Source organism: Pelophylax lessonae (genome assembly GCF_965119305.1).
Source record: "Pelophylax lessonae genome assembly, chromosome: 5".
NCBI lineage: Eukaryota > Metazoa > Chordata > Amphibia > Anura > Ranidae > Pelophylax > Pelophylax lessonae.
Genome location: NC_138772.1, coordinates 13,353,299 through 13,377,970, shown reverse-complemented (window position 1 = coordinate 13,377,970; position 24,672 = coordinate 13,353,299). Strand labels below are relative to the sequence as shown.

General features: G+C 45.4%; 1 protein-coding gene across 1 annotated transcript in view; it reads right to left on the bottom strand.

The window, feature by feature from the left end:
• LOC309556406 (uncharacterized protein) overlaps positions 1–24,672 on the bottom strand; it is a gene marked incomplete at both ends in the record, with an annotated part of 142,833 nt that overhangs the window by 76,046 nt on the left and 42,115 nt on the right. The window contains 2 exons of the mRNA XM_082258869.1: positions 2,117–2,233; positions 18,372–18,424. Coding sequence (XP_082114995.1) covers positions 2,117–2,233; positions 18,372–18,424 — 170 coding nt within the window. The remainder of the gene's footprint in view (positions 1–2,116; positions 2,234–18,371; positions 18,425–24,672) is intronic.

The window sequence follows — 24,672 nt, the reverse complement described above, 5'->3', positions numbered from 1 at the left end:
ATTCTGAACTTCTGTACCCGCACAAAGCAGTTTAGCACCTTGAGGTCCAGGATTGGATGCACTTTGCAGTCCTTCCTGGGAACTGTGAATGGGTTTGAGAAAAAAACCTTGAAAACGTTACGAGGTCGGAACCGGGATAATCACCCCTTGAAGGAACAGGTCTTGTACCGCCCCAAACAGGGCCTGTATGCGGTCTGGGAAAAGGCACAAGTTGGAAGGAAAAAACCTTGCCGGGGGACAAGAGCGAAACTATCTTGTAGCCGGACCAAATGGCTTTGTGGGCCCACTTGGCTTGCACCCGGGAAGTACACGGGTCCGAAAATCAGAGAAAAAGGTCCCTCCACCCCCAGATACCGGTGAGGGCGCACCTTCATACAGAAGGAGCCTTGTCCACGGGTCTGGAGAAGCCCGATCTTGGCTTGCCAGACCAGGTTCATTTGGATCCTCCAGAAAGGCTTCAAGCCCTTGGCAGTCGACCCTGAGGGACGAAAAAACTTCTTATGAGCTGAGAAGGAAGGCCCACATCAACAATGAGGTTCCTTGCTCTTAGTAGCCTGCGGAAGAAAAGTACTCTTCTTCCCCCCCCCCCCCCCGTGAGACCTTTAATGATGTCATCCAGAGTAGCTCCAAACAGGCGATTTCCTTGAAAAGGAAGATCCGCAGACCACCACTTGAGCCAAAAGACACGCCGAAGGACCACTGCCAAAACAGAGGCGAGCCATCAGGGGAGCCGCATCCAAAGAGGCATCACAGATAAACTGCAGCCCCTGGACCAGCAGCTTGGCAAAGGCAGGGGGGGCTGTTCCCCCTAAAAGGTCATGGTGTAAGAGCTTAGCCTACTTAGCCAGAGTTTGGGACACTAGCGCAATGGTGAATACTGGCTTCCTTGTTGAACCAGCCAGAGTACATAGTGCGGGCCACAGCCTCCGCCTTCTAGTCAGCAAGATCCTTAAAGGCCGGGGACTCTTCAACCGGAATCATGGTTGCCTTGTTTAATCTGGAAACCGGAGGGTCCACAACCGGTGGCATAGTCCTCTTCTTAAGAAGGGACTCCTCAAAAGGGGTAAACGCCTAGTAAAGCATCTAGGGACCCCACGGGGATGCTTTGGTCGTCCCCATTCTTTAGAGAGACAATTCTGTCAAAATAGGCAGGAAAAAGAAACACCTTTGCCGCTTTGGATGGCTTGTGAGTGCCAAAAGGGCACCTGCGCCTCTGACACAGCTTCAGGTGCATTTTCCATCTTCAGAGTCTCACGCACAATCAGTGCATCCACCACTGCCTTTTCATGCAAGGTCGCAGACATGGAGGAATCATCCTCACTAATCAGGATTCCAAGCGTGTGGTTGTAGACCCAGCAGGGTGATCCACATCCGCGGCGGCCGAATCAGATTCAGGATCTGATAAGACAGATGAGGCAGGGGGCGCTTTTTGCTATCCAGTGGCCCACAAGCCACCTGCACCCAGGACACAAGGCACTCCAGGACTGCCATCAGTGCATGGATGGATGGTTGGGACACAGAAGGCCCCGCATCCTCAGAGAGGGAGTCAGGTGGGGAAATGTGTTCCAAAGACCCCATGAGTCACCAGGGCACAAAGCACCAAGCGATCCTCAGCAGAGAGGGAGAGGACCCCACCAGACTTATCACCAACAGAAACAGGCACCTGCAGCCACCAGGAGATTCTGCACTACACATGCGGCGATCAGGAAATAAAATGATCTAGGATGAGGAGGGGCTCCCACCGCCAAAATTGCAGCAGCTATTTCCAATGGTAAACCACAAAAAAATGGCCGCCGGACTACACAGCCGGACTTGGCTGCCATGTATAGAAACACAGACTACAACAAAATGGCAGCCCTGCGCGGCACCACGAGGCTTACAGGGACACAGGAGGGAGACCTGGCAGGAGCCACATCCCCCCCGCACAGTTGATCGTCCGGTCGCCGGCGACGCATCCCCCTCCCCCATCGCCAGTTAGCGCCTTTCTTCGGTAAAAGACTAAGTCTCTTCTTACAAAGCGCTCTACTGGCTAACAAATGTTATGTTCAACTGTGTTATTCTTTACTATACAACAGCAATTATCACTGAAAATGGAAAATGTGATCACAGCACATACTTGGTTTCTTTACAGTATATGGTGGAGTTCTCATGTCCGTCCATGTTTCTATCGGCTGTCTCTTCTACCTCCATGTTTTCGTTAAGGCTCTCATGATCAGAGTCATCCTCCGAGGCGCTGGGAAGGGGATATCAATCACATTTAGAATTCACAGAGGAAAGTTCTCTAAAGTTGGCCATACATTATACAAATTTTCCTTTAGATTTACCAAAACCATATAATATGGAGGTCACACCTAAACACTCAATTTGTATGCAGTCAGTCAGGCTCTTCTACTACACAGTTGAAGATAAATCTAAAGGAAACTGAATAAAAAAACTGTATAATGTATGGCCCAGCTTAACACAAAAATAATATAACTGTCATTGCTGACTTGTCTTTGAAGGTACACAATTCAAGTCTCTAATTAGCACATGAACTTTAATGGCATCTCAGGCTTAGCCTGTAGGCTTCAATATTGAGTTGGCCCACCCTTTGCAGCTATAACAGCTTCAACTCTGGGAAGGCTGTCCACGGGAATGTTTGAGCATTCATCCAGATGCCCATTTGTGAGGTCAGGCACTGATGTTGGAGAGAAGGCCTGGCTTGCAGTCTGCAATCTAATTCCTCTCAAAGGAGTTGAGGTCAGGACTTCGTGCAGGTCAGTCAAGTTCCTTCACCCCAAACTCGCTCATCCATGTCTTTATGGACCTTGCTTTGTGCACTGGTCAAAATCATTTGGTGGAGGGAGAATTCTGGTGTGGGGTGTGTGACAATATACTGTATATACTGCCCCCAAGATTGGATTGCTTGTTCTGCGTTAGGGACTCTCTAAGTAGTGAACAGGATCAGTGAGTCAGGATGACTGGCCTGGAGCATAGGTCCTCAAAAAAAAAAAAAAATAAGTATGAACACATAACCCCTTTTCTGCCAAGACCAATTTTTAGCTTTCAGCGCTCTTACACTTTGAATGCCAATGACTTACAAAATGTATATCTTTTTTTTCCACACAAAAAGAGCTTTATTTTGGTTATTAATCACCACTGGATTTTTTTGTGATAAAAGCGGAAAAAATAGCAAAAATGTTGAAAAAAAAAATACCTTTTTTAAAGTTTCTATTATAAAATGTTACAAATAAGTACTTTTTTGTTCATAACATTTTGGGCAAAATTTATACTGCTACAGATCTTTGGTAAAAATAACCCAAATCTGTGTATGTTATTTAGCCTGTGTGAAAGATATAGAGTCGGCAAGCTACGGTACCAATCATTGGAAGTCACACCTGATGTACTGATGGCCTATTTCATTTCTTTTCTTGAGCCCCTGAAATTTCAGGACAGTACAAACCTCCCCCAAAGAACCCCTTTTTGGAAAGTGCACCATCCAAGGTATTTAGGAGTAAGAGGCATGGGGAGTTTCTTGAAGTTTTAATTTTTTTCACACAATTCTTGGGAAAATAAAGAATTTGTTTACTTTTACAATTGCCATATTAACCACTTAAGCCCCGGAGGATTTGGCTGCTAAACGACCAGAGGGTATTTTGCGATTCGGCACTGCGTGACTTTAACGGACAATTGCGCGGTCGTGCGACGCTGTACCTAAACGAATTTGGCGTCCTTTTTTTCCCACAAACAGAGCTTTCTTTTGGCGGTATTTGATCACCTGTGCGATTTTTTGATCACGCGCTATAAACAAAAAAAGAGCGTAAATTTTGCAAAAATAGCAATATTTTTCCCTTTTTTTTATATGAAATTCCCCCAAAAAAAAATGTAAAAATCAAAATTTTTTAATATTTTCGGCCAATTTGTTTTATGCTACCTATTTTTGGTAAAAAAAAAAATCGCAAAAAGCGTATTTTGATTGGTTTGCGCAAAAGTTATTGCGTTTACTAACAAAGGGAAAGATTTTTGTCATTTTTGTTGTTTTTTTTTTTAACGCGTAATGGCAGCGATCTGCGATTTTTTTTTCGGTACTGCGACATTGCGGCGGACAGATCGGACCCTTGACTGACATTTTTGACACTTTTGGGGTTACCAGTGACATTTCTACAGTAATCAGTGCTATATATATGCACTGTTACTGTAAAAATACACTGGTAGTGAAGGGGTTAACTTTATTTGAGAGGGAGGGGCTGTGTGTGTCCCTAGGGGCGTGATTCTAACTGTGATTGGCTGTGGCTTCAACTGTATGCAGAGTGATCAATGGATCTACATAGTAGATCCATGTGATCATCTCTCATACAGAGAGGAGAATGACAGGCAGCTTGTTTACACAAGCTGCCTGACTTTCTCCCTCTCCCCCGCCGATCGCAGAGTGGCCGGCGGCGATCGGGTCCGCCGGTCACACGCGCGGGGGGGTCCGTGACCACGCGGGAGCGCGCCTCCGGCGGCGCGCGCTCGCTCCCTAAACCCTCACAGGCGAGCGACGTAGACCTACGTCACTTTGCCTGTGAGGGGCTGACCGCCGCCGTAGATAGTCGTGCGGCGGTCGGCAAGTGGTTAAATTATTTCTCACACACGGCATACTTGCAATTACACCCCAAAACACATTTTGCTACTCGTCCTCAGTACGGCAATACTATGTGTTTTCACAGCCTGGCAACATACAGCAGCCTAACATCCAAGAAGTACCTTCAGGCGTTCTAGGAGCATAAATTACACACCTAATTTCCTGACTATCACACTTTGGAAGGCTCTGGAGCACCAGGACAATGGAATTATCCACACAATGACCTAATTTTAGAAAGCAAACACCCCAATGTATATTCTATGAAGCATAATGAGTCTTTTCATCATGTCTTTTTTTCCACAAGTTTTTGCAAAATTGGATTTTTGTCTTACCGTAAAATCCTTTTCTGTGATGTTCATTGACGGACACAGCTCCAGAATCTGACCATTGGGTCACGCTGCCCCCTACAGGAGTAGGACACTAGGCAGGAAAAAGCTTTACCACATATATGGGGCAGTACCAGGGGTTATACTCCCACTTCCTGCTATAGGCATTCAGTTTTGTTGCAAGCAGTGTCAGAAGAAAAAAATAACCCAACTCAATAGAGGGTTGGGTTCTGTGTCCGTCAATGAACATCAGAGAAAAGGATTTTTCGGGAAGACAAATCCAATTTTCTCTTTCGTTCATTGACGGACACAGCTCCAGAATCATCTTGACCATTAGGCCATTCCCAAAGCAGTATCAAACAGGGATGGAAAAAAACAGCAGAAAAAAAAAAATAAAATTCCCAAAAGGCTAAACCTAGCCAACCAGGTAACATGGAGCTCAACCAGGAACGACTGGAGATCACCTGAAAAAACATACACCCTCAAAGAGGACTAATCTTCTCAAACAGCAGCCTGCAAAACGTTGCTGCCACAAGCAGCATCCGCAGATGCCAGCACATTTATTGTATAAGATTTTGTGAAAGAGTGCATAGACAACCAGGTAGCCGCCTTGCCAAGCTGCACCACTGATGCCTGATAGCGGAAAGCATAAGAAGCATTAAGCGCTTGCGCAGAAATCGCATTAACAGGGAACAGAGGAACCTGACACTTGATGGAATAGGCCTGCACCACCGCTCATCTTGTCCATCTGGAAATTGTCACGGCAGACGCGACCAACGCTTTGAGGTCCATCCATAAGGCAAATAGTAAGGCTGATTTCCTAAATGACTCGGCTGCCGCAAGGTACACCCTGATCGCCCCACCCGCATCCAGAGTATGCAAGGCAATCTCCTTAGGATGTTCAGGCATTGAACACAGGGAAGGCAACACAATGTCTTTATAGAGATGGAAACCAGAAACAACTGACCAGGGAGAAGCACCACTTTATCTCTGTGAACCACCAGATAAGGTGAACGACAAGACAACAATCGCCAGCTTCAACGCCCTGCGTGCAGAAGTAATAGCCACCAAGAAGGCTACTTTCTGGGACAATGTAAGCAAAAGAAGCTTGCAATTATTTCCGAAAGGCGGGTACTGGAGAACCAACAGCACCAAATGAAATACCAACGGAGGCAACAGAGACCGTACTGGGGGAGCCAAGTGGAAAACCCCCTGAATAAAAAAGGTAAGAACCTATGAATGTATAGCCAAAAGGACAGTAAGGCGCTGCTCAACACCTCGTTGGAGAAATGCCAAAATCCGAGCTACCAAAATGGAATGGGGATGAACCACAGGAGACTCACACCTCGCAACGTGCGACTTCCAGTACGATGGTAAAAACTTCCTAGGAGGTAGATTTAGTATTTTACAGCGTGGGAATCACTGATTCCGACAACCCCCTATCCTTCAACACCTGGCTTTCAACAGCCAAGCCGTAAAGCAGGATAGAAAATTGGCCCCTTGGCCAATAAATCTTCTCTGAGAGGAAGTCCCCAAGGGGCATAAGTGACCAGCCATACCAGATCGGCCTACTAAGACCGGAGAGGCCACTCTGGAGCCACTAGGATGACCGGATCCCTTCTGCCTCAATCCTTCGCAGGAGACTCGGCAGAAGTTTCCACGGGGGAAAGACGTACATCAGAAGATACTGGCCCCAAGGAGAAACAGTGCGTCTGACGTCAGAGGATCCCGAGACCTTGCCAAAATGCTCTGTACCTTCCTGTTTAGAAGAAAAGCCAACATGTCCACCTCGGGAGTTCGCTCCCAAAGACACAGCTTAACCTTAGAATGCCAGCAATCTCCCGAGCTGCCAGAATACTTCTTGTGCCCCGTTGGTGATTAACATACGCCGCGGCCATGGCATTGTCCGATAGATCCTTGAGGTCCAGGATTTGACATACCTTGCCTACCTTCCTGAGTACTGTAAACAGGCTTGACTAGAAACCTTGAAAAACTTTCCGATTTGGAACCGGAGCAATCACCCCTTGTAGTAGAAAGACTTGCACCACCCTGAAGAAACCTCACAGGCAGTCTAGAGACAAACGCAGATTGGAAGGAAAAAACCTCTCTGGAGGATAAGACCGAAACTCGATCTTCTAGGCGGACCGGATCAGCTCGTGGACCCACCTGTCTTGAATCAAGAACATCCATGGGGCGGAAACATGTGAATACGTCCCCACCCCCTTCAGACACGGGTGAGGGCGCCCCTTCAGGCAGAAGAGGAATTGTCTGCAAGTCTGGAAGAACCCGTTCTCTGTGACAAGACTCCTCGCCCCTGGCAGCCTGTGGAAGAAGAGTACTCTTCCACCCTTGTAAGACCCCTTAAGGCTATCATCAAGGGGAGGGGGGGGGGGTTTGGAGAGGGGGTACCGAAGACCCACGGTGACCCTGGAGGGGCTAGGGAGGAGGGGAACCTGGGGGTCCCACTGTCTGGGGGGGGGGGGGCGACGCCTACCCCAAAACCTGGAAAGGGGGAGAGAAGGGACACTACTTACCATACTGTGGAACCGGGTGGACACCACTCCAGGCAGACCACCACACCATCAGTATGGGGGTGCTGCAGGCCAGAGGCACGCTACGACTCATGCCGTGACCAGGTTGTATGCGTGCCCTTGCGAGACGTTTAACTCGCAAAACCAGTCCCCATCCAGTGGGGCTTTGTTGTGTCCAACCTAGCGCGGAGCTGAGGTTGGGTCACGCTCACTGGCTGGACTGGGGAAACTAAGGATTTAGAATATCCAGTTCATCGCCCAGTCCAGCAGTTAAATATTTGTAGTTAAAGGATTTCACAGGAAAAGAAAATATTGAGAGGAAAAAATCAGTTCAAAAAGGAAAAAAATGTTAGGACCAGAGATCCCAGTAAGGACCTAGGTCCTGACTAGGCAGAAAAAAAACTGAATGCCTATAGCAGGAAGTGGGAGTATACCCCCTGGGACTGCCCCATAGGCGTGGTAAAGCTTTTTCCTGCCTAGTGTCATATTCCTGTAGGGGGCAGCATAACCCATTGGTCAAGAAGATTCTGGAGCTGTTATCTGTCAATGAACGAAAGAAACGTGGATTTTTACCCGGGTTCTCTGATTGGCCTACAGACGGGTCCTCATTATTAGGGCAATCAGGGCTCACTACTCTACACTGTAAAATAGGTAACTCGCTGTTACCGCAATCTCCTCCTCACACTGGATCGGCGTTCCAAGGAGGAGAACCCGGTAACAGCGATTTACTGCCGTTTGTTTACATTTGTCACTGGCTGTGATTGGACAAAGTTGGTCACACAGTAAAAAGCCAATTTTATTGGGCTGGATTGTGTCTGAGTGACACGCCTCCTCCCCGATCACCCGAGGGCACGCACGACCTCCACCTGGAGGGATGAGAGGTTGCCACCAGTGTCATTGTGCAATAGGGAAGGCGGGAACTGGTTAAAGACACAGTCCACCTTTTGAACAATGTTAATAAATGCATCCACAAGAATTAAAAAGAAAAAAGTGCATCTATTATATTTTTGCATTGAAGCCTGCGGAGCATTGAAGTTGCAATGAGTTAATCGCCGGTGCAATTCACAGGTTCCTGCATAATGTTTCTCCAGTCCGAGGTCCATACGGACACAACGTTATCAGGGCACAAGTAAACAATGGTCTAGGACACAGGTGTCAAACACAAGGCCTGCGGGCCGAATACTGCCCCCCCCCAGGCCATTTCATATGGCCCTCGCACCTCTCCTGCAGCTGCCACACCCCCCAGGTCTCTGCCCCCATCTTGTCTCTGTAGTCTGCAGCCGAAAGGAGGGCAGAACTTCTGCAGATCCTGCACCTCTCTGTGCAGCCGCAACCCCACCTTGCCTTTGACTCCCCTGGTCCCAGCACTTAGCAGACTCTGGAAGTGAACTCCAGCCCTTCTCTGGTTCACCCCCAGACCCTGCACTTCTTCCTAGATCCACCCACATCTTCCTGGCAGCAACACAAGGTAAAGGGGCGCATTGTAATGTAAGGAAGGATGGGTGACTTGACTTCTGATGGTGGGGGTTCTTTAAATCCCATGTAAGGGTGTAAAGGGGCATGGGGTTCTCTGGACACCTAATTCTACAGATATAGCCGGCCCTTTGAGGGCAACTATAATGCTGATGCAGTGCAAAAAAGATTAATGCCGCGCTATGGTATTATATAAAATTAGAACCAAAAATGCTGCTGTGCATAAATCAAAGTGATTTAGTGAATGATAGTGCAAATGAGAACCAGCGAAAAAATGGTGTAATCAACCTCATGTGATGGTCAATGGATCAAATACTTTAAGTGATAATTCAAAAATTAAATATTAAATAGACATAAGTTATCAAAATATCCTCTAGTGGTGTGATTCAAACTCCTAATATTAAAAATAATCAATTCCAATACAATAACTCCCAATAGTAAGAACATTCAATTCCAATATAAAACAATAAAATGACCAATAGTCCAAAATATAAATAATAATAGTCCCAAAGAATCGTGCAGCAAGTAGCCAGTGAAAGTTCTATGAAGAAACAGCCAAAATAAAGTGCTCAAGTGCTGGAAAATAAACACATGCCGCAGTGGTGTGATGCTATAGTGGATGATTCCTCTCCCCAAAAGTGATTCCACTTACCGGACAGCGTGGACCCCCAGACCTTATGGTGTAAGGGTCTCACAGGCCGGGTCCGGTATGTATTCCGGGCAATGATCCTTTAGATCCGGATGCTGGCCAGTGTGGATCCCCTAAGCTCTCTCAGCGGGTATTACCCATGTAGGAAGGGAAGAAAGGAATTCCAATAGCGTGATACTGCTATGATAGGTTTATTGGTATAGTAACAAAGAAAAAAACTCACATTTGTTAAAACAAACCAGGCGATACAGGATGGTATTTGGTAGATCCTAATAGGATGACGTGATACGTCTGTGAGAACGCCTATTGGTTGGCGAAACGCGTCGACGCCAATTTCCGACTGCACGCTCTGCAACGCCACTTCCGGTAGCGGTGGAACGCACGCCGGAGCCAAGCCCCGCTGCGCACCGTCATCCTATTAGGATCTACCAAATACCATCCTGTATCTTAAGAATAGCGCAACCATGCAAAAGAAATGGCTATCAAATATGGAGACAATCCATAAATAAAAATGGGGGTTTAGTCCCACCATATGGCCATATCGTGCTCAAGCCCACCACTGCGTCAAAGTACCCCATTATCAGTGGGTCCTACACTATCCATAAAAAAGGGGTGAATCCAGCCTCTCTTACCCTTGGAGACAACACTCCTTGCTGGGAAGGTGTGCTAATGCACTGCAGGGGACTCCTCCTATATCTACTTGATAGAGGACACTAGGGATGCACCGAAATGAAAATTTTGGGCCCAAAACCGAAACCGAAAATGCAGGATGCCCTTGGCCGAAAACCGAAACCGAAACCGAAAATGACTTTTTCCCCAAAAAAAATTTGAAATGGATAGAACAGGGACATAAACCAAAAACAGGCAGCGACGTACACCTACACCTGTCGCTGCCACCCTGTCACAGTATATGTACTGTGATGGGTTGGCAAGAGGTTAATTTAATTACCAATGGTATTTGTATTATGAGGCATGAGGGGTTAATGTATTGTCACTGCTGGTCACTCATCTATTAGTGACTGACCAGTGGCAGGTAATTAACCCCTTTGTGCTGCATTAGTGCAACCAGTGTTAATTAACACTGACACTGGTTGCACTAATGCAGCACAAAAGGGGTTAATTAACTGCCACTGGTCAGTCACTAATAGATGAGTGACCAGCAGTGACAATACATTAACCCCTCATGCCTCATAATACTAATAGCATTGGTAAGCTGCCTCAGCTCCCCTCCCCCTTCCCCCACTGCCTCAGCGTCCTCCTCCTCGGGTGTCCTCTCCTGCATTCAAAAGTCCCGCCTCTGGCCGGCGGCACCGCCTCTCAATGATGTCCCTACTACTCTGTGCATTATGAATGGACATACTAGGCGGGGGGCGGGGCGAGCGGCCGCTATAGAGAGAACTATTGTGATCCTTCACTGTCAGCTCCTCACGTCTATGTATGAATGAGAACTGAACTGAGCTGACACCGGGCGGGGGGGCGGGCGGAGCGGCCGCTATTAGCTGTGACTATGTGAGAGCTTCTCTTCCTTGTCAGCGGAGATACGTGCCTGTCAGGGAAGTGAAGCTCTCACATAGTCACAGCTAATAGCGGCCGCTCCGCCCGCCCCCCCGCCCGGTGTCAGCTCAGTTCAGTTCTCATTCATACATAGACGTGAGGAGCTGACAGTGAAGGATCACAATAGTTCTCTCTATAGCGGCCGCTCGCCCCGCCCCCTGCCTAGTATGTCCATTCATAATGCACAGAGTAGTAGGGACATTATTAAGAGGCGGACGGCCGGCCAGAGGCGGGACTTTTGAAACCTGCCCTGCGCTGCGCCCTCCTCCTTCCCCACGGCGGCCATTTTTATTTTCGGCACTGTTAACCCATTATCGGCCGAAATGAGAGAGGCTCATTTTCGGCCGATAATTTCGGTGGCCGAAATTTCGGTGCATCCCTAGAGGACACCAATAGAGTACAGGTGTGTGTGGGGGATGGGATGCTCAACCTCATAAGTCTGGTCAGACCGAATAACTTTGACGCAGTGGTGGGCTTGAGCACGATATGGCCATATGGTGGAACTAAATCCCCATTTTTATTTATGGATTGTCTCCATATTTGATAGTTATTTCTTTTGCAAGGTTGCGCTATTCTTTTTTTAATATACATGTTGCTTGGTCCATAGATGCACCGGCTTTAGATATACTTGTTCAGGGTTTGCTCCCCCAATTTTTTGCTTGTTCATTATGTATTCGGTCTGACCAGACTTATGAGGTTGAGCATCCCATCCCCCAAACACACCTGTACTCTATTGGTGTCCTCTATCAAGTAGATATAGGAGGAGTCCCCTGCAGTGCATTAGCACACCTTCCCAGCAAGGAGTGTTGTCTTCAAGGGTAAGAGAGGCTGGATTCACCCCTTTTTTATGGATAGTGTAGGACCCACCGATAATGGGGTACTTTGACGCAGTGGTGGGCTTGAGCACGATATGGCCATATGGTGGAACTAAATCCCCATTTTTATTTATGGATTGTCTCCATATTTGATAGTCATTTCTTTTGCAAGGTTGCGCTATTCTTTTTTTAATATACATGTTGCTTGGTCCATAGATGCACCGGCTTTAGATATACTTGTTCAGGGTTTGTTCCCCCAATTTTTTGCTTGTTTATATACCATCCTGTATCGCCTGGTTTGTTTTAACAAATGTGAGTTTTTTTCTTTGTTACTATACCAATAAACCTATCATAGCAGTATCACGCTATTGGAATTCCTTTCTTCCCTTCCTACATGGGTAATACCCGCTGAGAGAGCTTAGGGGATCCACACTGGCCAGCATCCGGATCTAAAGGATCATTGCCCGGAATACATACCGGACCCGGCCTGTGAGACCCTTACACCATAAGGTCTGGGGGTCCACGCTGTCCGGTAAGTGGAATCACTTTTGGGGAGAGGAATCATCCACTATAGCATCACACCACTGCGGCATGTGTTTATTTTCCAGCACTTGAGCACTTTATTTTGGCTGTTTCTTCATAGAACTTTCACTGGCTACTTGCTGCACGATTCTTTGGGACTATTATTATTCATATTTTGGACTATTGGTCATTTTATTGTTTTATATTGGAATTGAATGTTCTTACTATTGGGAGTTATTATATTGGAATTGATTATTTTTAATATTAGGAGTTTGAATCACACCACTAGAGGATATTTTGATAACTTATGTCTATTTAATATTTAATTTTTGAATTATCACTTAAAGTATTTGATCCATTGACCATCACATGAGGTTGATTACACCATTTTTGCGCTGGTTCTCATTTGCACTATCATAATGCTGATGCGGCCCGCGATGTAAGTGAGTTTGACACTCCTGGTCTAGGAGAGCAGAGGCATCACTGCAATTGAGCACCATTGAGACCTAAAAGTTCTTCTGCCGTAGTCTTTTCTATTCACAGTTCCTGCCAAGTTCAGAACAAAACAGAATCCAGCAGAGAGAAGAAGCACTGCAATTCTGATAAGTAGGGGCAGTTGGGGGTGAGGGATTGGGGAATTTGGCCATGTTTGATGTTACACTATACATACACTATACTACACACGTTGGTGTAACATTAAAGTAGAACCAAAGGCAAAACTTTTTTTTTTCCATTTCGGATAGAGCAAGGGCGATTTAGAACACCTGTCAGATTATGATGTGCCATCTGTGTCCCATTGTGCGGATTTCCATTCATAAGCTGTCTCACAGCCAAACAAGAAGTGAGAGATGAAATCCCTGCATATAAAAGCAGAGTTCCAGCCTGTAAAAATAAATAAATAAATAAAAGTCAGCAGCTACAAATGCTGTAGCTGCTGACTTAATATAAAAGGACACTTACTGTGGATATAAAAAGTCTACACACCTGTTAAAATGTCAGGTTTCTGTGATGTAAAAAAAAAAAAAAAAAATAAATAATAATTTCAGAAATTTTTCCACCTTTAATGTGACCTATAAAACTGTACAACTCAATTGAAAAACAAATTTTCTTATTATATTTTTTTTTAAATAATGTGGTTGCATAACTGTGCACACCCTATTGTAATATGACAGCTGGGCGGGAACACCATTAATCCTGGAAGGATGTCAAGACGTCCTCCCAGGATTGTGCTGCGCACTGCCACGATCTGTCAGCCGCTGCATCCACCAGACAGGGCCAATGACAGATCATTGTACTGGCCCGCTGCCAGTACCATGTGATTACTGTGGCCAATCACAGCAGATAACAATTGTACACAATGAAAGGGCTTTGTTTAAAGCAATTCATGTGTACCATTGTGATGAGCTGGGTAATTGGTCACAGTGACACACATGGAACAGACAGGGTCAATTACAGCTAATCACAATAGTAAACACTGAATGAATAGTTTTCAAATCAGAAAAAATGCTTGCGAGTAACAAAGTCACAAAAATATGAAATCCTGATCGCCTCCTCCCCAGTTGCTCTGTTCACTGTATGAAAAAAAAAAGTGAAATAAAAATAAATAAATAACATACTGTCCCTGATCACCGCTACACCAGTTATTTGACGGTGCTCTGCTGTACTGCACTGGTTGACAGTATGTTGAAAATATATTTTTTTTATTTCTTCATTTTCAAAAAAAACGACAAAAAAATTACAACTTTTTAAAACTCGCCATGCCTTTTACCAAATACCTTGGACTGTCTGCTTTCCAAAAATGGGCCATTTGGGATAATACACTGATTTGGGTAATTTGCACTAAAACAAAGTAGCAGATTACAGTTTGACCTAAATTTATGAAGCAAAATTTTATAACAGAAATGAAGAAAAAACAGGGTTTTCCTTTATTTAGCAAAAAAAAAAAAAAAAAAAAAAAAAAGACAGTGGTGATTAAATACCACTAAAAAGAAAGCTCTATTTGTGTGGGGGGAAAAAAAATGATAAAAACGTAATTTGGGTACAGTGTAGTATGACCGACCGTCATTGGAAGTGTGACAGCGCAGAAAGCTGAAAATTGGTCTGGAAGGGGGTGACAGGGTCCGGTACTGAATTGGGAAATCTGTTGGCTTGGGTTTCCTGTAGAGGGAAGAACCAATCGTGTATATGTCCTGAATGATTGGGAAACTGTATTTCTATGATACTTTCTTTAAAAATGGTTGCACGGTGTCAGAGCAATGGCAAGGCAGGAGTTAACAGGTGGATTCTGTAAGCCTTCCCATCTACTTTAGGCTGGGTTCACACTAGGGATCGACCGATATCGCATTTTCATAGCCGATACCGATATTTTGGTCATCGCGTATCGGTATCTGACGATATAGGTTGATATTTTTGTACATTTAAAAAAAAAAATTTTTTTTTTTTTTACTTGACAGGTACTCTTGTGGAGGGATCTGGGGGTCTAAAAGACCCCAAACCTCTCCTCTGCACTTAAAAGCATTCAAAACGCCAAGTTTGGCTGTTTTGAATGCTGTCATTTTTTTTAATCTGGCGCCGAGTACCCAGAAGTGATGTTACTAATAACATCACTTCTGGGATTTTGAATGGAGACCCGGTCAGAGCCGAATGTGGCTTTGATCGGGTCTTCGGCGATCGTGGAGGCTGGTTGCCCAGGTCGGGACAGGAGACCCCGGTGAGCCACGGAAGGCGATGGGAGGGGCGTCCCCTCCTGCTCCTTGTAATGACAGCCGAGCGGCTCCTCAGTGGCAACGGTTGTCATTACAAGTCAGCCGACCGTCAGCTATGGCCACCGGTACTGGGGTGATGCCTCTAGCTGCAGTCATTACTCCGGTACAGCACTTTCCCGAAATATCGGCAATAATCGGTAACCTCCGGGGCCGATTCCGATATATATCGGGGAAAGTGCATATCGGCCCTCGATATACTGGCTTTGCCGATAATCGGTCGATCCCTAGTTCACACTGCTGAGAGGTGCAGCTCAAAGCAGGGGTCCGGTGTGTCCCTGTTCTCTGTTTTAGGGACGAATCAGGCCTGAATTTTTGGCTAGATACGGACCTGAAACGGACCAGAAGCACAGGACTCTTCTGCAAACCACTCCGCAGCCATCCCGGAGATGTGAACCGGATCCATTGAGGGAAACCCCACATCCAATTTGCACTAGTGTGAACCCAGCCTTCAGAATAAGTTTCCAAAATAGTCTGTGCTGATAATTCAAACGTTTTTAAAGTAAATGAAGGCGGTGCTATGGAAAATAGTTAAAAAAATTTAGACCCCTTTCCCACTGATAAGCTTTTGCTGCGCTAGAACACACCTTTTCAGCAGGAAAAAAGCAGGAAAAAAAGCGCATCAAAAATTTTCCCTTTAAATCCTATGAGACTTTTCAGTTCACCGTGTTTGCACTGCGTCTTGTAAAGTCTCACATGCAGCATCTTAGGTGCACTTTTATAAAATGCACCAAAGATGCAGGTTCCACTGAAGAAAATGGGAAACGCACCAAAAACGCAGCCAGGATTCATTCTTGGGTTCAATATGCTGGTTAAGGAGCAGGCACCCGCCAGCGTCCTTAAAGCGGAGTTCCACCCAAAAGTGGAACTTCCGCTTTAGGTAGTTCTAACCCCCCTGACATGCCACATTTGGCATGTCATTTTTTTTTGGGGGGGGGAGCGGGTACCTAGTTTTGACAGGTACCTGCTCCCACTTCCGCTCGGAGCGCTGCAGCGCCCTGAGTGGAAGTTCTCCTCTCCCGCTCCCTCCCTGCAATCTTCTGGGACACGTCAGAGGTCCCAGAAGATTGCCGACCAATCAAGACGCGTAGCGCAACTCGCGCATGCGCAGTGCGTACCCGGCTGTGAAGCCACAAACTGTCACAGCCGGGTGTCCACACCAGTGATGCCAGCGCCGCAGAGCAGAGAGGGAGGGAGAAGAGCGAGGCTTCGGGCGGCTGCATCGCTGGACCGTGGGGTGTGTGTGTGTTTATTAAAAGTCAGAGGATACCCTTTTTGCAGCTGTGGACTTTAATAAACACAGAAAAGGCTGGAACTCCCCTTTAAACCAGTAAATAGGTTCCTTAACAGTCAGTGGATATGTAAACAACGCCCCCCTTAGTGGTCACCAGTAGCGCCAGAGTTGAGTCTTGAACCTGCTGGTTGTCAGTCCAGCCTTCCCCCAGCTCCGCTCCTCCCCTCAGATTCAGGGAGCGGATTCTCTGCTGTCCTGCCCCGTCTCTCTTCCTCCTCCCCCCTCCAGTGGTAGCATAGCAAATAAAGACAAAAAAAGGGGCGCACCAGCCTAGCGCATTATCCTCAGCGGCTTTTTAATAACATCAATTTTAAAATCAGCTACTCACAAACATGCGTGATATTCCAGCATTTCAATTCCATAGAGCAGTCTCTTTACAAAAGTCCAATGTCTCGTGGAGACGGAGGGCTGACGCATTTCGAGGCCGTGCCAGGCTCTGCGGAAAAGGCACGGCCTCGAAATGCGTCAGCCCTCCGTCTCCACGAAACAGACTGCTCTATGGAATTGAAATGCTGGAATATCACGCATGTTTGTGAGTAGCTGATTTTAAAAATGATGTTATTAAAAAGCCCGCTGAGGATAATGCGCTAGGCTGGTGCGCCCCTTTTTTTGTCTTTATTTGCAGTGTTTGGTTGACCGTCCCTGGTCGTTGAGGGCAGCAAAGCTTAGCCATAGTAGATGCCAAGTGGAGTTCCGTGTTAGAGGCAGCCTGAAGACCCAGTTCTAAACGCAGGAGCAGGGTGCTCAGCATCTTTTAGTTTTTGGAGTGGTAGCATAGCTCCTGCACAATAGGAGCTGGAGCATGTTGACCACTGGAGGAGACATTACTACTGGTTAAGGACGCTGGTAGGTTTTAGTTCCATAAAAGCGGAGTTCAACTCACATTTTAGACCTGCCCCCATGCAGCACCTGTGTGCATGCGAAAAACAAATTGGCATTTTTTTTTTTTTTTTACGGTTCCTTTACCTAATTTTTGTTGAAATATCTGTTCTCTTCCGCATGTCGCTGTGCCGACATGCGTAATTTCCAGCTTTACATTGGCTCCTGGGAGAGGAGTGTCATAAATCCCTGGAGTCAATGGGCGTCACCGACTACTAAGTAGACTGTCAGCTGCTTCGTGACGTCCCCGGGAGCAATGCGTCCAGCCCCTCCCGCCCCCGATACTGACACGCCCCTTGGCTAATCTGCTCAGTTGTTGGAAAGGAGAATGGGAGGGGGAGATAGAGCGGTGCTGGCACTGCTAGGGGAGGAGCCTAGGTCTGTGCATGAAGAGGGAGGCAGTGCATAGCACTGCATGTCTGTATGAGAGGCCGCATCTCCTCCAATCAGGGGCCAAAGAAGCTGAGTCTGAGCACGGAATCCCGGAAGAGGAACACTGCAGCTTCAGATGCCCACACTGCAGATGGCCGCGCTGTACCGGACCAGAATAAAGTTATACGTGCTGCACAAACAAAAAACAGGGGACAGTTTACAGGATATCTTAATGTAAATGCATGAGCCCTGACTATACTAGGGATATTTTAACAAAAAAAAAAAAAAAAAGTTTCGGCCGGAAATCCGCTTTAACAACCACCCGCTGGTACCCTTACCCAATGAATAGCAGATTGTTAAAGAGCCGTAACCCAACAGCGTTCTTAACCAGCTATTCACATATATGGGCTGTAATGGAATGCATTAAAAGTGCATTGTGCGTTTCAGAAGTGCTGCAGTATGAAAGAAGCTGCACTGCAGGGTGAAAACGGCCTTACATGGGGTCCAATGACACTAACAACTACTGAATATTATTGTCTGACCAAAAACAAACCGTCCTGGACATTACCAATGACAAGCCAATGTTCTTACCATGTCACCATCAATTTCTCAAGCTGCTTCTCTCTGCAGGGATCACGTTCAGCCTTCAAATTAAATGATAAATAGAATGAGAACCAGACACCCCAACTTATATCACAGGAGACAGAGAGATACAGTAGGTACCCAATAGGTCAGACAGGAAAAAAAAAAAGCAGAGATTGTGGAGGGATCGCTGACACTATGAAAAGCATATGGTGACTCCATTCCTTGGATCCTTTACTCATGATTGGACACTGATCTAACAACTGGAGGAGACAAGGTCAAGTGGTAGGAAACTAAACTACTTAGCTGTTGTATGGTGGTCACAGGACCCATTGTGGCAGCCAATGGTCTAACCCCATCTAGATGTGGTTGCTACAGTGCCTTGAGTGGTATTCATACCCCTTGCAATTTCCCACATTTTGTCAGGTTACAACCAAAAACGTAAATGTATTTTATTGGGATTTTATGTGAATGACTAACACAACGTGGCACATAATTGTGAAGTGGAAGGAAAATGATAAATGGCTTTCAACATTTTTTTCAAATAAATATGAGAAAAGTGTGGCTGCATTTGTATTCACCCCCCCCCCCCCCCTTTACTCTGATACCCCCTTAACTAACATCTAGTGCAACCAATTACCTTTAGAAGTCACTTAATTAGTAAATAGAGTCCACCTGTGTGTAATTTAATCTCAGTATAAACCCGGCTGTTGTGTGAAGCCCTAAGGCCCCTTTCACACATACGGTCCCGTTTGTCCGTTTTTCATCCATCCATTGATGGATGAAAAACGGACATCAATGCATCTCTATGCAAAAACGGATGACAACGGATGATCCGTTAAAATCCATTTTCATCGGCTTCCGTCAATGTCCATTTTTTGTAACGGATATTTTTCATCCGTCAAAAAACGGATCGGACGAAAAACTGATGTAAACGAACAAACGGTCAGTTTTTCATCCGTTTTTGCATTGGTAGTGGATGTAGACGAAAAACAGACGAAAAACAAGACACATTTTGATGTGACTGAACTGATGAACTGAACGGACCATATGTGTGAAAGGGGTCTTCGTTTGTTAGAAAACCTTAGTGAACAAACAGCATCATTAAGGCCAAGCAACACACCAGACAGTTCAGGGATAACATTGTGGAGAAGTGAAAAGCAGGGTTAGGTTATAAAAAAATATCCCAAGCTTTGAACATCTCAAAGAGCGCTGTTCAACCCATCATCCGAAAATGGAGAGTATGGCACAACTGCAACCCTACCAAGACATGGCTGTCCAACCTAAACTGACCGGCCGGGCAAGGAGAGCATTCATCAGAGAAGCAGCCAAGAGGCCCATGGGAACTCTGGAGGAGCTGCAGAGATCCACAGCTCAGGTGGGAGAATCTGTCCACAGGACAACTATTAGTCGTGCGCTCCACAAATCTGCCTTTTATGGAAGAGTGAGAAGAAGAAAACCATTGGTGAAAGAAACACCGGAAGAGGTCCACCGCTTGCATAGCGGCTCTGGTGTCATGCTGGTTCCTTTTGCTTTCATTCATTCAGATTTTGGTGAGTGTAACCCCTTTTAAATATCGTGTGCCAAACATACTTCACTATCAGCCTCTCTCTTGTCCCGTATATACCTCTACCATCTTTGGAGTTTCCAGACATTTACGCTGGGAAAGAACATCCCGTCTCTTTGCTGCCTATTGGGAGTAATATACTGGAGTTCCAGGTGCTGTTTATCCGGGTCCCATATACAGTGCATTGCGAAAGTATTCGGCCCCCTTGAACTTTGACCTTTTGCCACATTTCAGGCTTCAAACATTAAGATATAAAACTGTAATTTTTTGTGAAGAATCAACAACAAGTGGGACACAATCATGAAGTGGAACAAAATTTATTGGATATTTCAAACTTTGTTAACAAATAAACTGAAAAATTGGGCGTGCAAAATTATTCAGCCCCTTTACTTTCAGTGCAGCAAACTCTCTCCAGAAGTTCAGTGAGGATCTCTGAATGATCCAATGTTGACCTAAATCACTAATGATGATAAATAGAATCCACCTGTGTGTAATCAAGTCTCCGTATAAATGCACCTGCACTGTGATAGTCTCAGAGGTCCGTTTAAAGCGCAGAGGGCATCACGAAGAACAAGGAACACACCACGCAGGTCCGAGATACTGTTGTGGAGAAGTTTAAAGCCGGATTTGGATACAAAAAGATTTCCCAAGCTTTAAACATCCCAAGGAGCACTGTGCAAGCGATAATATTGAAATGGAAGGAGTATCAGACCACTGCAAATCTACGAAGACCTGGCCGTCCCTCTAAACTTTCAGCTCATACAAGGAGAAGACTGATCAGAGATGCAGCCAAGAGGCCCATGATCACTCTGGATGAACTGCAGAGATCTACAGCTGAGGTGGGAGACTCTGTCCATAGGACAACAATCAGTCGTATACTGCACAAATCTGGCCTTTATGGAAGAGTGGCAAGAAGAAAGCCATTTCTTAAAGATATCCATAAAAAGTGTTGTTTAAAGTTTGCCACAAGCCACCTGGGAGACACCAAACATGTGGAAGAAGGTGCTCTGGTCAGATGAAACCAAAATCAAATTGGCAACAATGCAAAACGTTATATTTGGTGTAAAAGCAACACAGCTCATCACCCTGAACACACCATCCCCACTGTCAAACATGGTGGTGGCAGCATCATGGTTTGGGCCTGCTTTTCTTCAGCAGGGACAGGGAGGATGGTAAAAATTGATGGGAAGATGGATGTAGCCAAATACAGGTCCATTCTGGAAGAAAACCTGATGGAGTCTGCAAAAGACCTGAGACTGGGACAGAGATTTGTCTTCCAACAAGACAATGATCCAAAACATAAAGCAAAATCTACAATGGAATGGTTCACAAATAAACATATCCAGGTGTTAGAAGTCCAGACCTGAAGCCAATCGAGAATCTGTGGAAAGAACTGAAAACTGCTGTTCACAAACGCTCTCCATCCAACCTCACTGAGCTCGAGCTGCTTTGCAAGGAGGCTCAATTTCAGTCTCTCAATGTGCAAAACTGATAGAGACATACCCCAAGCGACTTACAGCTGTAATCGCAGCAAAAGGTGGCGCTACAATGTATTAACTTAAGGGGGCTGAATAATTTTGCACGCCAAATTTTTCCGTTTATTTGTTAAAAAAGTTTGAAATATCCAATAAATTTCGTTCCACTTCATGATTGTGTCCCACTTGTTGATTCTTCACAAAAAATTACAGTTTTATATCCTTAGGTTTGAAGCCTGACATGTGGCAAAAGGTCGAAAAGTTCAAGGGGGCCGAATACTTTTGCAATGCACTGTACTATAAGGCCTTATTGATCACCCTCTTGATGGTGATCCACGGCTTCTGGTAAGAGGCTCATCATCTATGTGGTGGAGGTGTAGGCTGTAATTGTTCACCGAGTGGCAAGTCTGACTACACAATAAAGGGTGGAAGCCTGGATTTTATTCATACATGAACATTTTTCCAAAATATGGTCTTCAACTGATGGACTATAGCATTTAACATTTGTCTATATATACTGTTTATTTACCTAGCGCTGCATTTTACATTTTATTCTTTTATCATTGGTGGAAGAAAGCCATAAGAAGTCCTGTTTGCAGTTTGCGAGAAGCCATGTGGGTGACACAGCAAACATGTGGAAGAAGGGGCTCTGGTCAGATAAAATCAAAATGGAACTTTTTGGCCTAAAGGAAAAATGCTGTGTGATGGAAAACTAATACTGCACATCACCCTGAACTAGAGCTGCACGATTCTGGCCAAAATGAGAATCACGATTTTTTAGCTTGGAATAAAGATCACGATTCTCTCACGATTCTGTGTAACAAAAAAAAATTGGGATAACTTTACTGTTACGTTTTTTTATTCATTAAAGTCTATTAATTGCGTTTGAAAGACTGCTGTGCAAATACAGTGTGACATAAAATATTACAACAATCGCCATTTTATTCTGTAGGGTCTCTGCTAAAAAAATATATAAAATGTTTGGGGGTTCTAAGTACTTTTCTAGCAAAAAAAACAGATTTTAACTTGCAAGCAACAAGTGTCAGAAAAAGGTCTAGTCTTTAAGAGGTTAAACTTCCTTTCTCCCTGGCAGAGGGAAGGAAAAGATACAATGTAATCATTTTGTTTATAGTTACTGGGAGACTTAATGCTGATAGGTGTTTGTTTGCAGGAGGCTTTTTTTTTTTTTTCCACAGCTGTTCTCTCTGCAGCTATGCAAAGAATCGAGCATATGTCAGGTTTAGATCGTCAGGGGGGGGGGGTGAATCGAGATCACGATTTTCATACGATTAATCGTGCAGCTCTACCCTGAACCCCACCGTTAAATATGGTGGTGGCAGCATCCTGTTGTGGAGAATTTCTTCAGCAGGGACAGGGAAGCTGGTCAGAGTTGATGGGAAGATGGATGGAGCTAATACAGGGCAATCTTAGAAGAAAACCGGTTAGAGTGAAAAAGACTTGTCACTGGAGCGGAGGTTCACCTTCCAGCAGGACGACAACACTAAACATACAGCCACAGCTACAATGGAATGATTTAGATCAGCGTAAACAGGCCAGGTTTGCAAGAAAACAAATACATCCCAGGTGATATAATTTGCTGCTCAGTGATTGCAGTATTCTAGTCTGCATCTCCCCAAGGTAATACTTAAAATCTGGCCTGTTAGTGTGCCCTGAGGACCGGAGTTGAGAAACACTGATTTAGATCAAAGCATATTCATGTGTTCGAATGGCCCAGTCACAGTCCAGACCTAAATCCAATTGAGAATCTGTGGCAAGACTTGAAAATTGCTGTTCACAGACGCTCTCCATCCAATCTGACAGAGCTTGAGATATTTTGCAAAGAAGAATGAGCAAAAATGTCCTCTCTAGATGTGCAAAGCTGGTAGAAACATCCCCAAAAAGACTTGCATCTGTATTTACAGCGAAAGGCGGTTCTATAAAGTATTGACTCCGGGGGTGAATACAAATGCAGCCACACTTTTCACAGATATATTTGTAAAAAATGTTGAAAACCATTTATCATTTTCCTTCCACTTCACAATTATGTGCCACTTTGTGTCGGTCTATCACATAAAATCCCAATAAAAATGGATTTTTGTAAGATCTTACCGTAAAATCCTTTTCTCTTAGCTCATTGACAGACGTAGTCCTCGGTGATACACCACCTTCGGGTTATGTTGCCTCCACAGGAGCAGGACTAGACAGGAAATAAAAATGCTCTGGCCACACCCTAGGGGCAGTCCCAGAGGGTATATCCTCTCTCTCTCTGCCTCAGCAAATCAGTTATGTGAAAAAGCAGTCTTTAGAGATTTAACCCAACTCAAAAAAACAGAGGGGCGGGGACTACGTCTGTCAATGAGCTAAGAGAAAAGGATTTTACGGTAAGATCTTACAAAAATCCATTTTTCTCTAGCGCTCATTGACAGACGTAGTCCTCGGTGATACACCACCTTCGAAACGTCCCAGAGCAGTATCACAACTGAGGGGTGGGAAAATGAAATCAAATCCCAATCTAGAAGGCCCAACCGGTGCCAACTAGAAGTTTACAATGCTCATCCTTAATGATGAGACTCAACAAAAAAGAGAGAAAAAAATTTTTTTTTTTTTTTTTTTTTTTCAAACAGAAAAAAACCCTCGAGGTAGACCACCGGTCTCCTCAAATTGCGGCCTGCAAAACCTTGCGGCCAAATGAGGCATCCGCCGATGCCGTCACATCAATTTTATAGAATTTTGTAAAGGTATGTACCGACGACCAGGTGGCCGCCTTACATACCTGGACCACTGACGCCTGATGGCGAAAGGCCCAGGAAGTACTGAGCGCTCGAGTGGAGTGCGCCCTAACAGGGAACGGAGGACTCTGACCCTTAATAGAATAAGCCTGTACCACCGTTTGTCTAGTCCATTTGGCAATGGTCGCGGCAGATGCAGGCAAACCCTTTCTGGGGCCATCCGTGAATCCGTCTTACGGAATGATTCCGTAGCTTTCAGGTATACCCTGATTGCCCGAACCACATCTAAGGAATGCAACGCATGTTCCCGATGATGCTTGGGCTGAGGACACAAGGAAGGTAGTACAATATCTTCATTCAGATGAAAATCTGAAACCACCTTAGGAAGAAAAGATGGCTTAGGATGAAGTACTACCTTATCCCTATGAATCACTAGGTATGGGGACTGGCATGATAATGCAGCCAGTTCTGACACCCTGCGAGCAGAAGTAATAGCCACCAAGAAGGCCACCTTCTGGGATAAAGTAAGCAAGGGAATC